The sequence below is a fragment of the Apus apus genome, chromosome 5 (genome assembly GCF_020740795.1).
Source record: "Apus apus isolate bApuApu2 chromosome 5, bApuApu2.pri.cur, whole genome shotgun sequence".
Taxonomy (NCBI): domain Eukaryota; kingdom Metazoa; phylum Chordata; class Aves; order Apodiformes; family Apodidae; genus Apus; species Apus apus.
In genome coordinates this window covers 1282110-1298978 of record NC_067286.1, presented here as the reverse complement: position 1 = coordinate 1298978, position 16869 = coordinate 1282110, and the positions used below count along the sequence as shown (strand labels likewise).

Genomic DNA, 16869 nt, shown 5'->3' with positions numbered 1-16869 from the left:
CTGCCTGTAAGCTCCTCTTCTCCTCTCCCACAGGGCCGAGCCAACTGCAGCTCCACTCCTGAGCAGAGGGGACACCTTTTCACTGACTATTATTTTCAGTTCTTCTGGCTCTGTGAGTGAGTCCTGGCAGTGCCAGTGCCCTCTGGTTGGACAGAGGAGGGGGGAACTGGTGACACTGGGGACACTCCTGCAGACCCTCCTCCACTATCCCCCAGCCCCACCTCGTCCCCATCTCCCACGTGGGGCCTGGAGCTGGTTTGGTTGTGGCTGGTGAGGCAGGGGCTGAAGCCCAGGACACACACAGGACCTAAGCCACAGAAGCACCACCAGCCCCCTGGGATCTCCATGGCTGGAAAAGACATTTAGGATCATGGGGTTCCAACCCCTGGACCTTGCAGCGATTCCCACCATCCCCAGTATCTCTCTCCTTCCCTTCTGGGGACACTTGTGTGCTCCAGTGCTTCTCCCTCCCCTGCCAACACTGGATTTTTGAAAGCATTACACTGGACTGAACGGGTCTGCCACAGCCCAGAGTGTGGATGATAGGAGGTCCATCCTGCTCTGGCCTGGTGGTCCCACGTCACTTCTTCACAACACTGGAATTGCTCAGCACTGGAGCCCCTTTCCAGGAGCAGAAAAAAAAAAAAAAAAGCTGGAGTTTGGCCTGGAAAAGAAGCCTGTGACTGGACGTACTGGAAGTCGTACACTGGAGTTGCTGTTCCTTCTACTTGGCCCAGGGCCACCCCCACAGAACCCCCCCCGGAGACCCCAGGACCTGCCGACGGACCCTGTGGACAACAGGAGAAGGTCCAGCTTCACCATCTGTCCCCCTCCTCGCTGCATTCTGACTTTCACCCTGTCCAGGTCCGGATGGATCAACTCCAGCAGCTCCCTGAAGCTGCTGCCCAGGCCCAGCCACTCCTGGGGACACTTGCCAGGGGAGAAACCCCTCCCTGAGCCACCTGCACGGAGGGTGAGGGACCCGATTCTTTTGGCAGCAGCACCTGGCCGCATGCGTGGCGTCCAGGCAGCCACCTCTGGCCAGATGTGCAGAAGAGACACGGCTGGCCAAGCCCGCTGTGCCCTGCAGAGCAAGGCTGAGGTGCTGGGGACACCTGAGGTGGCTTCACTGCAGCCACCAGCTCCCGGATCTCGGAGCCCCTGCCCCACCAGGGGGGCTGGCAGGCTGGGCTCCCGGGGCCCGGCTCTGCTGGCAGCCTGCGGGGTGTTCAACTGTTACAAGTTCTTAACTTGCTGAACTGCTGAGGTTTCCTTTCCTTTCCTCTTGTGGAAGCTGTCTGAAAACGGGGTCTCCTCCTCCTGTCCCTCCTGAGCTCCCCCTGCTTCTGGCAGGGGAAACCACAGAGGGGGCCCCTGCTGAGCTCCATGGGGCTCGGGTGCTGCAGCCGTGCTGGGACACCTCGGGCTGCTTGACCAGCACCGTGTCTCCTCTTCCTCCCCTTCCTCCTCCTCCTCCTCCAGCACCTCCTGCTGAACCAGGAGACCTCGGTGGCCCTGGGGGCTGAGCCACCAGCAGGGCCTCGCAGCCAAGCCCTGTTTCTCCAAGGAAGGAGCAGCCAGTGCTGGGGACAATCCGCTCGGCAGCCCGGAGAGCTGCCCCCAGGAGCTCCTCTTGTCCCCTCCACTGGAGGCAGGGGACCTGGTTCCAGCTGGTTTTGGGGGAACTGCAGCTGGATCTGCCTGCATTTGGTGGCCAGAGGCAGCCAGGGACCAGCACTGAGGAGCTTCTCTGCTGCTCCAGAGAAAACCAGCTGCAAAGACATTTATTGTTTTTTAGAGAGAGAAATTCCTGTCAGCACCTCGTGGGACCCACCCAGCCTTCCTCCCCATCTGGGCACCAGTTTCATCTCCTGTCACCCCTCTCACAACCTCCTGGGCTTGTCCCCAGCAGCCACCACCCTGCAGCTCCACACACCAGCCTTCGAGGTTGGTGTCTCTTGTCACCCAAGGACCTGGATCTTGATTTGGAGGGTGGTTTCTAGGTCAGGTTTCATCCCCAGCAGACACCTCTGGGCAGCAGACACTTCCCCAGGCAGGATTTTTCCAGCTACGAACCTTTCCCTGAAGCTGGGACAGGCAGGAAGCAGCAGGGAAGGCTGGGCAGCCACGCAGGAGGGACACCAGGTGACTGCCCTAAAAACCCAGAGGTCCCAAAGCCGAGGGAGGACCCATCAGAAGCAGCTCAGCTCCACCTCTGCCTAAATTGGGAAGGAAACCCTCCAAAGCAGCTCCTCTGGTGAGGTCACTCTTTCCCTCCATTGACCCCGGGAGTTTTTATTTGGCCTTCAACCAGGAAGATACTTCTCTTGGCAGCTTTTCTTCTCCCCTTGGCAATCAGTGGCCGAGGTCCCAGTTCAGGTGAGCATTGCCTCGTGCCCTGCCCTGTCTCCTCAGCCAAGAGGGAGCTGCTCTCCCTCCTGGGGTGGAGTTGGTGTGCTCCTTTAGCCCCTGAAGAGGCAGCCTGGGGTGGGGTGAGGGCACCTACCTGCAAAGGCCACCCCCCCCAAACCCCCTCTGCCATGACCCACAGGTCCATCTGACCCAGCTGCTCCTGGAGGGGAGGGATTCTGGAATGGTTTGGGCTGGAAAGGACCTTAAGGATCATCTAGTCCCACCCCCTGCATGGGCAGGGACACCTCCCAGCAGCCCAGGTTGCTCCAAGCCCCATCCAACCTGCCCTTCAGCACTTCCAGGGATGGGACATGCCATCTGGACAACCTGTTCCAGTGTCTCACCACCCTCCTAGTGAAGAATGTCCAACCTAAATCTTCCCCTCTCCCAGTTTTAACCCCTTCCCCCTTGTCCTCAGATCAAGCCCCAGAAAGGAGCTGGCAGGGGTGGCCTGGGAAGAGGGGGAGGCTCCTGGATGTGTCCCCACGATCCTTCACCAGGGGGCTTGTGGGGCACCACTGAGTTCCTGAGGGCTCCAGGGACAGCTCCTAGTGCCTGTTGTCCGTTTCCCAGGGGGTGGGAAGGCTGGTGTCCCATGGCTGGACTTGTCTCCCAAGGCTGGTGTCCCATGTGTGTCTGTGCCTCCAAAACTGGTGGGCAAGGACTGAGGGAATGGGATGGGGCAGGACCTGAAGGGCCCAAGCCTGCCCTCCAGCTGGATGGCAGCAGAGCTGCCAGCACTGCCTGGTGTCCCAGGAAGAGAAGGATTCAGCTCCCAGGGTTGCTTGTGTGGGGTTTGGGGTTTTTTTAGCTTTTTATATCCCAATAGTACCTCTTTCTATCCAAACTCTGGCACCAGTCCCACCAGCAATGCAGAGAGGAGCCTCCAAGGGGGGGTGTAAATATTCCAAGCCCATGGAAAGGGCTGTTTGTGGAGACCACCCCCCCCCGAAAAGCAGAGGTGTTCCCCATCCCAAATCAGTCCCAGGAGCTCACAATCAGCTGGATCCTACAGGAGATGAGGGAGCTCTGAGCTGGTGCCTCCAGTTTGGGGTGGGAGAAGGGAAACGAAACCCTTTTTGTTTCCCCAAAAAATAAACCACCCACCCCTTCTTTTCCCTGCTGGAAATGAGATGTTCCAGCTCTCTGGGTTTGGCAGGAAGGAAGAGCAGCTTGGGAAGGAGACCCCCTTGCCAGAGCTGGGCTGGTTTTGGAGTTTGTTTCTAAAGCAAAGTCCCAAAGGTTCTGTCCTGAGCTGAAAGCCTGGCAGCAGAGCCTGAGCCAGCCCTGCCAGGGGCAGGGAAGGAAAGAAACACACAGAAAAGATTTAAAAAAAAAAAAAAAAAAGAAAAAACAAAACAAAAAGCACTAATTAGTTTGGTTTCAACGTTTGCTGCCACAGCTTTAATCCCTGTATATTATTGCCAGCAAGTTTGTAGAGTTCCCTTCTTAGCAGGTTCCTTCCTGATCCTTCCTGGGGAAACAAGGCTGGTTTTCCCTCCTCCCTTTCTGAGTGATATTTATATTTTGCAGAATTGGAGGCTTGAGTCTCTGGATTCCTTCCCCCCCCCCTGCCCCTTCTTCCCCCGTCACACACCTGGTTTTGTTTTCTTTTTTGGTTTTGTTTGGCTTCTTTAGACTTTTGTGTGAGGCTGGAGGTTTCCACGTGCCCCTATAAATAAATCTCTCACTACTGCTTTGTACCCCAGGATGGCTCCTGCTGCTTCCCTCCCTGCCTGGGAGCTGAGGGGCTTCTTGGTTGCTTGGGTTTTTTTCCTTCAGTCGTGATAAAATTGCTTCCAACAAGAGGGAGGAGCCCCTGTGGTGTTTCCACACCTGGAATCTTGGGAAGTTCTGGGTTCAGAGCTCTCCAGGATCTCCTGGGGTTCATACGAGTGACTGTCCCCCTGTGCTGGGCACTGCTGGGGCAGATCCTGGGGTCAGTTCTGGGCCCCCCCATGACAAGAAGGACATGGAGGGGCTGGAAGGTGGCCAGGGAAGGGCAAGGGAGCTGGGGAAGGGGCTGGAGCAGGAGGAGAAGGGGCTGGAGAACTTGTGAGGAGCAGCTGAGGGAGCTGGGGGTGTCCAGCCTGGAGCCAAGGAGGCTGAGGGGAGACCTGCTGGCTCTGCAGCTCCTGAGAGGAGGTTGGAGCCAGGGGGGTCGGGCTCTGCTCCCCAGGAACAAGGGATGGGACAAGAGGAACTGGCCTCAAGATGCACCAGGGGAGGCTGAGGTTGGATCTGGGGAACAATTCCTTCCCCCAAAGGGCTGTCAGGGCCTGGCCCAGGCTGCCCAGGGCAGGGGGGGAGTCCCCATCCCTGGGGGGGTTTCCAAGCCCTGGAGATGGTGCTGAGGGACACGGGGCAGGGGTGGCCTGGGCAGGGCTGGGGGAACAGGTGGACTTAGGGATCTTGAAGGGCTTTTCCAACCAAGCCCACCCCAAGGTTCCAGCCCGTGGCTGCTCCCTGCTCTGTGCCAGCCTTTAAAAACAGGTATAAAAAAAAAAAGAGCTCTGGTTGCTCAGGGCCAGATCCAGGAGCATCCCCAAAGGAAGAGCCTCCTTCCCAAGCAGGGAATCAGGGCTTTAAGTCTGTAATCACCTGGGGGTTGATCCTGCCAGCCAACTGCTTTGGAAGCTGGGCTAGATTTAAAACTGGAGCCAGGCAGCCCATAAACCACCTCCTCTGCCATGGGGACCTGTGCTCAACTCAGGGCCCATCCCAAGGGACATGGACCTCCTGCTGGCATTGGAATGTTTTGGAAAAGCCAGGTGGGAATAAAAGGAGCTAAAAGACAAAGCAGGAGTCCAAAGGCAGGATGGAGGCAGGTTTATTCAGGTGGGGTTGGCTGGGCAGAGGGCACTCAAGGGCAGTGCAGTAGAAAAGAAATATATAAAAAGAGCTCCCGTGAGGTTTCCCACCTGGAATCAAAGGAGAGATGAGAGAGGGAGGTGAGAAAACCTTCCCCGGGGGAGGTGGTTAAAGCCACAGAGGAAAGGACAACACCCAGCACAGACAACCCCTCACTGTCCCCCGGGGGGGTGAGCACCAGCCCAGCCCGCAGGACACTCTCCAGCTGAGTTCCCCGAGCTCAGAGCAGCTGGGACGCCCTTAACCCCGAGGGCTGCGGCTTCGGACACCCCCGTGTCTTTTAAGTCCACCCCCTCCGGTCAAGCTCCGTCGCCCGGGCTCCCCCCGCCCCCCGGCGCTTACAGGCAGGGCGGGCCCCGGGGGCGGTGCCGCTGCTCCCCCCGCCCGGGCCTCAGACGTAGATCCCGACCCACAGCAGCAGGAAGAGGACGCCGAAGCCCATGAAGAGCGAGGCCACCAGCGAGATCAGCAGCTCCTTGTAGATGTCCCGGGTGTATTTGGTGGACGTCACCTCGTAGCTGCGGCCCGGGGGGTTAAGGCCAGAACGGAGGCGGAGGGAGGTGAGGGTGCCCCGTCCCGCGCCCCCCGCCCTGGCTCCCCAGCCCCTTCTCCTCGGGGATACACGAAGAACCAGGCGGTGAAGAACATGCCGATGGCCAGCAGCACCACCGTCAGGTGCGGGAAGACGGCGGGGTTCACCGGGCTGGTGTATCTGCTCATGGCCTCCAGCTCCTGAGGGGGACACGGACACGGTGGGCGGCGGGGACCGGCCCCCGGCCCCTCGGGTCACCCCCCCGGCCCCTCGGGTCACCTCCCCGGCCCCTCGGGTCACCTCCCCGGCCCCTCGGGTCACCTCCCCGGCCCCTCGGGTCACCTCCCCGGACCCTCAGGTCACCTCCCCGGACCCTCGGGTCATTCCCCAGCCCCTCGGGTCACCCCCCCGGCCCCTCAGGTCACCTCCCCGGACCCTCAGGTCGCCCCCCCGGCCCCTCGGGTCGCCCCCCCGGCCCCTCAGGTCACTCCCCAGCCCCTCGGGTTACCCCCCCGGCCCCTCGGGTCACCTCCCCAGCCCCCCCGGTCGCCCCCCGGCCCCTCCGGTCGCCCCCTCGGGTCGCCCCCCGGCCCCCCCGCAGCCCCTCGGGTAGCCCCTCGGCCCCTCCGGTCGCCCCCTCAGCCCCTCGGGTCGCTCCCCGGCCCCTCGGGTCACCTCCCCAGCCCCCCCGGTCGCCCCCCGCCCTCACCATAGCGCCCGGTTCCCGCTCCGACACGTCGCGCCTCGGTCCCCGCCGGAAGGGGAAGGGAGAGCGGGAGCGGAGGATGCCGGGATAGGTGGGCGGGGCGAGCGGGAGCTGCTTCCTATTGGCTGGGGCGGCCGGCGGCGCGCGGGAGCGGCGGGTAATGGCGGCCGGGGGGGCTGGGGGTGACGGGGGGAGACTGGGGGGGCTGGGGGGGCGGCGGGAGGAGCCGGGGGGGAGATAGGGGGGGCCGGGAGGGAGAAAAGGGGGGCCGGGGAGGCGACAAGGGGGGCCGGGGGGGAGATAAGGGGGGCTGGGGAGGGACAGGGGGGGTCGGGGGGGGACAGGAGGAGCCGGGGGAAAGATAGGGGGGGCTCGGGAGGCGACAGAAGGGGCTGGGAGGCGACAGGGGGGGCTGAGGGGGCGACAGGAGGGGCTGGGGGGGCGACAGGAGAGGCTGGGGGGCGACAGGAGGGGCTGGGGGGGCGACAGGAGGGGCTGGGAGGCGGCAGGAGGGGCCGGGGGGGCGACAGGGGGGGCTGGGGGGGCGACAGGAGGGGCTGGGGGGGCGACAGGGGGGACTGGGGGGCGACAGGGGGGGCTGGGGGAGGCCCATGATTGGGGTAGTGAGGGCTGGAGAAGCGGAGGGAGGAGATGATGGCAGCTGGGAGGGCTGCGAGGGGGGGGGGGGTTGGGGGGTACTGGCGGCTGAGGGGGGCCCAGGAGAGGGTGATGGCGCCTTGAGGGGCTGAGGGGATAACGGGGGCTCAGGCAGGGCCAGGGCTGTGCCTGCGGGGCGGGGGGAACGAGGTGGTTGTGGTGAGGGAGGGGTGATGTCGGGCCTGGCGTGGGAGTGTCGGGCTGGGGGGGGCTTATAGAAAGGGGGTTATTGAAGGTCTGGGGTGGGCAAGGGCAGGAAAGGTGACAGGAGGTAGAGGGGTGATAGGGGCTGGCTGGTGGTGCTGGGGAGGCTGGGCTGAGGAGGGGGGTGTTGGCTGCTTCTCCCAGGTAAATAACAGCAGGAGCAGAGGAAATGGCCTGGAGGGTTGCAGGGCAGGTTGGATGGGGCTGGGAGCAGCCTGGGCTGGGGGGAGGTGTCCCTGCCCATGCAGGGGGGTGGGACTGGGTGGGCTTGAAGGTCCCTTCCCACCCAAACCCTTCTATGAAGTTGCAGCAGGGGAGGTTTAGGCTGGATATCAGGAGGAATATCTGCACTGAAGGGGCTGCTGGGACCTCATCCCTGGGGGGATCCGAGAGCTGGTGCCGAGCCTCTGGGGCTTGGTGGGGTTTTGTTTGCCTCGAGGGTCGGGCCGGGTGATCCCAGAGGTTCCTTCCTAACCCTGACAACTCCGCCCACCCCCCTTTTCCTGTTCCCCAACCCCCCCCCCCCACCCAGGATGGGGATCCACGGCCTGGCCAAGCTGATTGCAGAGGTGGCCCCGGGAGCCATCCGGGAGCAGGACATCAAGGCTTACTTTGGGAGGAGAGTGGCCATCGACGCCTCCATGAGCATCTACCAGTTCCTGATCGCGGTGCGGCAGGGGGCCGAGGTCCTGCAGAGCCAGGATGGGGACACCACCAGCCACCTGATGGGCATGTTCTACCGCACCGTCCGCATGGTGGAGAGCGGCATCAAGCCCGTCTACGTCTTCGATGGGAAACCCCCCCCAGCTGAAGTCGGGGGAGCTGGCCAGGAGGACGGAGCGCCGGGCGGAGGCCGAGAAGCACCTGCAGGAGGCTCAGGAGGCTGGGGAGGAGAGCAACGTCGAGAAGTACAGCAAGAGGTTGGTCAAGGTGACCCAGCAACACACCGACGAGTGCAAGAAGCTGCTGACCCTGATGGGGATCCCCTACGTGGAGGCACCCGGGGAGGCTGAAGCCAGTTGTGCCACCTTGGTGAAGGCCGGGAAGGTCTACGCGGCTGCCACGGAGGACATGGATTGCCTGACCTTTGGCAGCCCTGTCCTGATGAGGCACCTGACAGCCAGCGAGACCAAGAAGCTGCCCATCCAGGAGTTCCACCTGAGCAGGATTCTGCAGGACCTGGAGCTGAGCTGGGAGCAGTTTGTGGACCTGTGCATCCTGCTGGGCTGCGACTACTGCGAGAGCATCCGCGGCATCGGGCCCAAGCGCGCCGTGGAGCTGATCCGCGAGCACAAGTCCATCGAGAGGATCATCCAGCAGATTGACACCAAGAAGTACCCTCTGCCCGAGAACTGGCTGCACAAGGAGGCCCAGAAGCTCTTCCTGGAGCCTGACGTGGTGGACCCCGAGGCCGTGGAGCTGAAGTGGACGGAGCCCAAGGAGGAGCAGCTGGTGGAGTTCCTCTGCGGGGAGAAGCAGTTCAACGAGGAGCGGATCCGCAACGGGGTGAAGAGGCTGAGCAAGAGCAGGCAGGGCAGCACCCAGGGCAGGCTGGATGACTTCTTCAAGGTGACAGGCTCCATCACCTCGGCCAAACGCAAGGAACCCGAGACCAAGGGCTCAGCCAAGAAGAAAGCCAAGACCACCAACTCCAAAGCCAAGAAGGGGAAGTAGCCGGAGAGGCCGACCACCGGCTCCCGCCGCTGGTTTTCCTGCTCAACCCACAATTTTAGGCTAATAACAAAGAGTTGCTTTTCTGTCCTGTGTGTTAGTGCTAGGAAAGGTGCTGCTGAAGGGCTTAGTGGAGCAGCCCCGTGTCTTCCCAGGGCTTGGGAGGAGAGCAGAGAGCTGAAACACCCCGGAGGGTCCCAGGGAGTCGTGTCCAAGGGACAGCGTTTATCCATTTAAAATTCTGAGGAGGAGGCCACGGGGAGCAGAGGTGATACCTGGGCTGGGGAGGGAGAGGGAGGAGGCACTGATCACAAACACCTCCTGTGGTTCCAGAAAGAAAAAGTTCAATCCCTGGGGAGTGAGGTGGGAAGAGAGATTTCTGCCTGATCATCCATCCAAAAAGAGGTGGAAGGAGCAGGGGCTGAGGGAGAAACTGGGGAGAGGGGAGTGGAAGGCAAGGCTGGGGTTGGGAAGGACTGGAAATAAGGAGAGAAACACTCCCTTTAACAAGGTCTAGGGATCATTTCTCCTTTCCCTTTATTGGAGTCACCAAACTCCCAATTCCAGGGAAGTTTTGGCCCACTCTTCCTGCTGAGGACGAGCTGAGATTGCAGCTCTCCAGGCTTGAGTTTTCCTGCTGGCTTTTGGCTCATGGTTGAAAAAATAAGACACAAAACCACCATAAAACCTAGAACAGAAACCTCTTCACTCCCTGATCCATCCCCCTTCCATGTTGTACAGGCAGGGACAGGGCCCAGCCTAAGAATTAAAAATAGATAGTGCCTCTATTCTTTTATTTTTCCCCCCTTGTTTTATTTCATTCTGTGTTTTGCATAGTCCTTGTCAAAGCCCTGGGCTGGGGTTTGTGTTCAGAATAAAACTTATCCACCAAAACCCAAATGTTTCTCAGTCTCTGGAGAGGTGAGTTGAGGCTGCAGAGGTGGGAAAGGTCCCAGTTTTGGTGGGAAATCCAGGAGTGACAAGAACCAGAGGAGAAGGGAGTTTGATCTTTTGGGTGCTTGGAGGAGTCGAAGATCTGTGGATCAACCTGCTGGTGAGTTATAAAAGAAGAAGCTGGGCTTGTTCTTGAGAGGAATTCCAGTGATTTTCCTAAAATAACTCCGACCTTCAAGCCAAGTGCTGCAGGGAAAAATTGGATTTTAAGGTGGGCACAAAGGGTGAGTTTTTATCCAGCCTTTCCACGTGTTTATAGACTGAACAAGGCTCCTCTCAGCCCCCAGTCCAGGCTCTGCCTCCAGCTGGAAAAACCTGCTCAGTGGGAGCAGCTTCCAAAACCCCTGGCCCTGCTGTGTCTTTCCTGAAGGGAGAAGTAGCCCAGGGCCAGTTTTTCCAGGAGTTTTTAAGGCACCTGCTGGTTCAGACATTTTGTCACTCCCAGGATCCCCCTGGGACTCAGTCCCAAGCCCTGGGATCCCCGTGGGACTCAATCCCAAGCCCTGGGATCCCCCTGGGGTGGCTTCTGCCTGAGGCTGAGCACAGGGAGCCCCTCCCCAGCAGCCTCAGCAGGGGGTGTTGAGTCCTTTGGTGCCCTCCCCTGGGCCTCAGACCAGACTTCTTCTGCCTCCTACATTTCTCCTCCAAACTTCTCCCCCAAAACTTCTCCCTCCCCAAAAACTTTTCCTCCCCCCCCCAGACTTCCTTGTCTTCATCCAGACTTCTCCCAATCTTACTTCTTCCAGGCTCTCTCTCCTCTTCCAGGCTTCTCCTCCTTCCAAGCTGCTGCTGCTTCTTCCAAACTTCTTCCAAACTTCTCCCAAACTGCTCCCAGACTCCTCTGAGAGTCTCTAATGGTCCCTCTGCTGCTCTTGGCTCAGCTCAGATTGACTTCAGGGATTTCTCCCCAAGGGCCAAGGAAGTAAATAAACCCTGGAGCTGTGTCCCCACCCCCTGAGGCCATGGGGACATCCTTGTTGTCCCCTCTGCTCAAAAGGCCAGAGTCACCACGTTGGGTCTCATTTCTGAGGGTCCCATCTGTGAAGTGTCACCTCCTTCTTCCTGTGGCATCAGAAGGACTGGAAACATGGAGGAAAACGGATCCTGCTTCTGTCTGCCTTAGGACCAGGGGCTCAAGTCCCAGGAAGGTGGGTCTGGATGTGCTGAAAGCAGGGTGGGAAGTGCAGCCTTCAAATCTAACCCAAGATGAACCCCCAAAACCCCTCAAATCTAACCCAAGATGAATCCCCCAAACCCCTCAAATCTAACCCAAGATGAGTCTCCCAAAAACTTCAAATCTAATCCAAGATAAACCTCCCCAAAACCCTCAAATCTAACCCAAGACAAACCCCCCCAAAACCTGCAGATCTAACCCAAGATGAACCCCCCAAACCCTCAAGTCTAACCCAAGATGATCCCCTCAATCTTCAAATCTAACCCAAGATGACCCCCCCAAAACCCTCAAATCTAACCCAAGATGATCCCCTCAATCTTCAAATCTAACCCAAGATGACCCCCCCCCAAAACCCTCAAATCTAACCCAAGATGAACCCTCAAAGCCTTCAGATCTAACCAAAGATGAATCCCCCAAAACCTTAAAATCTAACCCAAGACAACCCCCCCAAAACCCTGAAATCTAACCCAAGACAAACCCCCCCAAAACCTGCAGATCTAACCCAAGATGAACCCCCTCAAAGCTTTCAAATCTAACCTAAGATGAACCCCCCAAACCCTCAAATCTAACCCAAGATGAACCCCTCAATCTTCAAATCTAACCCAAGATGAACCCTCCCAAAAACCCCTCAAATTTAACCCAAGATGAACCCCCCAAACCCTCAAATCTAACCCAAGATGACCCCCACAACCCTCAACCTTGCAAATTTCCTGTTTCACAGCAAGAAAAGCCCATTAGTGAGATGGACCCGAACTCCTCTTCCATGCCTGAATTCCTAGGTGGTATCTCCAGGCTTTCTCTGCTATCTGTCACCAGATGGTGACAGATCTTCTTGTGAGAAGACCCCAGAAACCATTTGAAAAGCTGCTCTTCTGCCCTCAACACAGATAAACCAAGACAAGAGCAGGACTTTGTGACACACCCGGAGCCTGGGAGTGTTGCCCAGGGCTCAGACCATGAGGAGACCTTCAAGAATCCTTGAGGAAGAGTAAAATGATGCTGCAGAGCCTGGAGCAACTTTCTGCCCGTGCTGAGAGATGATTCCTCAGCTGCAGGAGGTGAGAGCTTGGTCCCAGCAGGAGGTTTGGGGGGATGGATTTTGGAGCATGAGGATGTTGGAGGGTTGTGGGGAAAAATATCCAGGGAGTGGAAGGGAAAGCAGGGACAAGCAGCCCATGCCCAGGACTATCCTACCAGCTGTTCCTGGTGTGTTGGGACCTGGTGGACATTTGTGAAGTGAAAACTCTGCCTGTTACAGAATTTTAAGTAAGGATCTGGTTTTGGAGCAGAAAAAGGACAGTGATAAACCTCAGCTGTGAGGTGGGCACCATGGAAACCAAGGATGATGATGAAATGTCGGGTTCAGCCAGGCCTGCTCGGCTCCTTCCCTGCTCCAGAGGAGTGTGCTCTGTTCTGGTAGGTCCTTGCCATGCTTCTCCAAAAGGTTTTGAAGGCCAGGAGACTGTTGAGCAGTCTTGGTGTTGTGGAATGTCTCCCCGTGCTGCCAGAGGGGAATGACAGGGATGATCTGTGGGGAAGAGGTTTTACCCCTGGGGGTTGCTCCCTGTAGCTGAGGCTGAGCCCCTCTTTCATAGAATGGTTTGGGTTGGAGGGACCTTAAAGATCACCCAGTCCCAACCCCCCTGCACGGGCAGGGACACCTCCCACCAGCCCAGGTTTCTCCAAGCCCCATCCAACCTGCCCTTTCCCTGCTCTTCACCTCAGGTCCCACCACCCACCCCTTCTCCTTCCTCTTCTTTTCACCACCAGCTTTTCCCCCCTTGCACTTCCCACCCTCAACAAAGATTCCCACTCCCTTCCTCCTGCTCACCTCCTTGCTAATTAACACCAGCACCACTAATGCCACCAGAAGCAGATCCTCCAGGCCTGGGGAGGATTCCTGCCATCCTGTTGGGCTCCTTTTCCATGAGCAGCTCTCCCTGGGAAGGGCTGGATTGGGAAAAAAAAAAAACCAAACCCTCTGCCCAAGGTGCTGTGTGGTTGGAAAACAAAGGTGCTGGGATTTCTTCTGCTTCCCAGAGCCTTCTGAGAAGGGACTTTGAATTTTTTATCCCCCCCCACTTCTCACCTCTTGGATTCTTTCTCCCAGAAAAAACACGTCGGGTAGAGTGAATGTCTTAGTCTGACAGCTGGGAAGAGCCACATGGAAGTGGAGAAAAAGGTAAATAAGAGGTGATTAAAGTGAGTGTCACGAAAACCTTGTTTTGTTGGGATTTGCAGCACTGGGGGGGTGGGGAGGGGGATATTTCCCTCTGTGCTGGAAGGTGAGCAAGGTTGGAGAGGGAAAAGTGGCAGCCTGGTGAGGAGGGGGGCTGTGGGATGGGAGTTTGTGTCCCTGGAGCCCCTGGGGTGGGCAGGTGGGGACCCAGCAGGGCTGGTGGAGCTGGGGTCCCCAGGGTCACTGTGACCTATGTGTGCTTGGTCTCCTCCTGGGGAAAATGAAACTATTCCCCTTTCCTGCCTCCTGAGGAAACAAGGGGACAGGATGGCAGGTTCTTCACCCCCTTCTCCAGTTTTCAGATCATTCACTCTCTTGGGTTTGGGTTTTTTTTCCTGTGATTCTTTTTGGTGGTTGGTTTGTTTGTTAAAGATAAACCTATTAAAAAAGATAAACCTATTTAAAAAAACCCAAACCCACAGCTCAGCCCTGTGATTGAAGAGGGTGAGACCAAAATGCACTTTCTGGCAGGTTTGGGGTGAGTCGCTCTGGCTGGGAGGATGTGCTGAGGGCCCAAGCATGGTTGGATGTCACCTGGAGGATCAAAGCTTTGTGCTTTCACTAAATATTCCAAGCAGCTGTGCCCGTGCTCTGCCCTGCTTCACTCCTGTGGTTTTCCTCCTTCCAACAGGGCTGCTGGGATGGCCCCAGGTGACATGGCCCCAGGCAACCACACCGTGGTGACCCGCTTCGTCCTCCTTGGCCTGACCAGCGAGCCCAAGCTGCAGACCCCTCTCTTTGTCATCTTCTTCATGGTTTATCTCCTCACCCTGATGGGCAACCTCAGCCTGATCACGCTGATCAGGACAACCCCCCGCCTACACACCGCCATGTACTTCTTCCTCTGCAACCTGTCCCTTGTAGATCTCTGCTACTCCTCTGTCTTCTCTCCGAAGCTGCTTGTTGACTTCTGGGTGGCAGAGAAAACCATCTCCAGCTCGGCCTGCTTTGCCCAGCACTTCCTTTTCCTGGCGTTGGCCACCACCGAGTGCTTCCTGCTGGCTGCCATGGCCTACGACCGCTACGTGGCCATCTGCAAACCCCTGCTCTACTCCCTGGCCATGCCCAGGAGGCTCTGTCTGCAGCTGGTGGCTGGGTCGTACCTGGGAGGGCTTCTCAACTCCCTCATCCAAACCTGCTGCTTGCTGCCCTTGCCTTTTTGTGGACCCAACGTCATCAACCATTACTTCTGTGACACAAACCCTCTGCTGAAACTCTCCTGCTCCAACAGCAGCTTCAATCAGCTCCTGCTTGTGGCCCTCAACGGGACCATCTCCATGGCCGTGCTCTTCATCGTCGTCACCTCCTACGTCTGCATCCTCTTCTCCGTCCTGAGGATCAGGACCCCAGCAGGAAGGCACAAAGCCTTCTCCACCTGTGCCTCCCACCTCCTGACCGTGACCCTGTTCTACGCGCCCGCCTGCCTGAGCCACATCCAACCAGCCTCGAGGTACTCCCTGGAGGTGGAGAAAGTCACCGCCATCTTCTACACCCTGGTGGTCCCCATGCTCAACCCTCTCATCTACAGCTTGAGGAACAAGGAGGTCAAGGAGGCTCTTAGGAAAAGCACAGCAAAGAACCTTAATGTGAGCTGACTGCTGGCCAAAAGGACCCCAAGCCAATGAGGAAACTCCTTTTTAAACAGTCCCGGGTCAACTGGAGGGGAGAGGGACCAAAGACATCTACAGAGGCAGGAACAGCAAATTCCATCCTTGCTTTAGAACCTGGGGAGACTCAACATTCCCACCCATCCTGGTGTCACGGAGAAGCTTTTCCTCCTCATCTTTGAGGTGTATTTTCCCCGTGAATTGATGTCATCTCAGAGCAGGCGATAAAAAGAAGCTCATGAGGAAATTCCCTCTTCAGCTTAGCTGGAGAATTTGCACTGATCCCAGCAGTGGTTCATCCAGAGGGGAGTTCCAGGAGGAATTGAGGCTTTGGGGGAGGTAGAGCAAAAAAGCAACACCACCTCACCTTGGGCTAACTACAAGGGAAAATATCATCTCCTTTGCTTCCAAGGGGATGTGCCAGGGAAAGGAGGGAAAGGGAGGAAAGAGGTGGCAGGGTTGAGGGCAAGGAGCTGTGGTGAAGATGCTGAATCCTCAAGTGACCAGAACATCATGGCCTGGAGGTTGTGGAGCCGTGTCTGTGCTGACCACCCTCAGCTGCAGCCTCCCCCATGGATTGATCCCACCCAACCCCTTGGTTCCTCCAGCTGCCAGATGTCTAACTCAGCCCAAAAACCTTGTTTTTCCAGGAGAGAAATGGGCTTCATTGGATCTGCACCTCCCACCTGCTTCTGGAGGAGAAACACCAGCACCTGGGAGAGGAATTTCTCCTTCTTGACAAGATGAACGTGACTGAATGTGACTACATCTGGAGAAGCGGGGTGGTTTGGTTTTTTTTCCTCCTTGTTTTCTTGTTCTGGGTGGTTGTAAATAATGATTCCTTCCAGCTGACTCTTCCCCAAGGGATCCTGCAGGATCTCAAGCTCTCCAAAGCAAAGACAACAGAGTGCAACCTGTTAGAGACCTCCAGAGAGAAGAGCTGGGATGCCAGGTCTCCACAGAGAGAAGAGAGGGGTGGTCTGTCCCTTGATGTCACTTGGCTGCACCTGAGCTGGTCCTGACATGGGGGTGTCCCTTTTTCAGAGCTAAAATAGCAGGTGACTCCTCCCAGCACGATTTCTTCCAGCTGCCCTCAGAAGCCATGACCCAAGCCCACCCACTGTCCTGTGATACCAGTAATCCCAACTTGGTTTTTAGCTTGGAATTCAGAGTCTACCTTGTGGTCATTGGGAGTCAAATAAACCCCACCTGGAGCTGAGCAGGGGGCATTTTCTTGAGAGAGAGAAAAAAGGGTGGGGGGGTCTTTGTAGCACCTTTCATAAGAGCTTCCTCTGACCTCAGCTTGGACACAAGAGGGTCTTGTCTCAACTCAAGAGTTGTTCACACCATTGTGTGAACCATGGCTCAGGGGGCAGCAAGGACCAGGAAACCCCTAAAGGTGGGCAAACTGGGAGCTGAAGGTGGCCACAAGGCAGGGCACGGTCCCAAACAGAGCAGCAGCTCCCAAACAGAGCAGCAGCTCCCATTGAGAGCCCAGAGGAACCCGAGGGCTGGGTTCAACCCAGGAAAGGTGAAGAGTGGACCAGAACCAGACCAATCACAGCTCTGAAAGTGGCCAAAAACCCAGGGCTGAGCTTAAACAATGCTCCAAGCCCTGGGCAGAGGGTGTGGGTGGAGGCCCCAGCTGATGCTGGCCATGGCAATTATGGTCCCTCCTTAGGAGTTACAGGATCACAGAATGGTGGAAGAGTTTGGGTTGGAAGAACCTTAAAGATCATCCAGTCCCAACCCCCTGCATGGGCAGGGACACCTCCCACCAGCCCAGGCTGCTCCAAGCCCCATCCAACCTGCCCTTCCACACTGCCAGGGACGTGACGTTCA

At 57.8% G+C, this 16869-nt stretch overlaps 4 protein-coding genes across 7 annotated transcripts in view; 3 read left to right on the top strand and 1 right to left on the bottom strand.

Moving 5' to 3' along the window:
• The window catches only part of MYRF (myelin regulatory factor), a 57316-nt gene extending 53196 nt beyond the window's left edge, over positions 1-4120 (top strand). For all 3 annotated transcript variants that reach the window (XM_051620779.1, XM_051620780.1, XM_051620777.1), the window contains one exon: positions 34-4120. In XM_051620779.1, the coding sequence (XP_051476739.1) occupies positions 34-120 (87 nt within the window). In that variant the 3' untranslated portion in view covers positions 121-4120. The remainder of the gene's footprint in view (positions 1-33) is intronic.
• A 1105-nt stretch (positions 4121-5225) lies between these two features.
• Positions 5226-6593, bottom strand: TMEM258 (transmembrane protein 258). 2 transcript variants are annotated; one of them, XM_051620848.1, is made up of 4 exons: positions 6525-6593; positions 5906-6015; positions 5626-5801; positions 5226-5333 (listed from the first exon to the last, which is right to left on the bottom strand). In XM_051620848.1, the coding sequence occupies exons 1-3, from the start codon at positions 6525-6527 to the stop codon at positions 5675-5677; spliced, it is 240 nt and encodes a 79-aa protein (XP_051476808.1). In that variant the 5' UTR covers positions 6528-6593; the 3' UTR covers positions 5226-5333; positions 5626-5674. The 2 variants fall into 2 exon arrangements, with proteins under 2 accessions (XP_051476808.1, XP_051476807.1); XM_051620847.1 differs by having other exon boundaries at positions 5226-5801.
• Positions 6594-6658: 65 nt separating this feature from the next.
• On the top strand, positions 6659-9947 carry FEN1 (flap structure-specific endonuclease 1). The gene is given in 3 exon segments (XM_051620817.1): positions 6659-6678; positions 7915-8179; positions 8181-9947. Coding segments are annotated over 2 exon segments (1140 nt in total). The 5' UTR covers positions 6659-6678; position 7915; the 3' UTR covers positions 9057-9947.
• Positions 9948-9997: 50 nt separating this feature from the next.
• LOC127385226 (olfactory receptor-like protein COR8) lies at positions 9998-16371 on the top strand. Its single transcript, XM_051620821.1, has 5 exons — positions 9998-11155; positions 11903-12239; positions 12440-12597; positions 13292-13363; positions 14052-16371. Exon 5 carries the CDS (start codon positions 14062-14064, stop codon positions 15013-15015), a length of 954 nt encoding a protein of 317 aa, XP_051476781.1. The 5' UTR covers positions 9998-11155; positions 11903-12239; positions 12440-12597; positions 13292-13363; positions 14052-14061; the 3' UTR covers positions 15016-16371.
• The last annotated feature ends 498 nt before the right edge of the window (positions 16372-16869 follow it).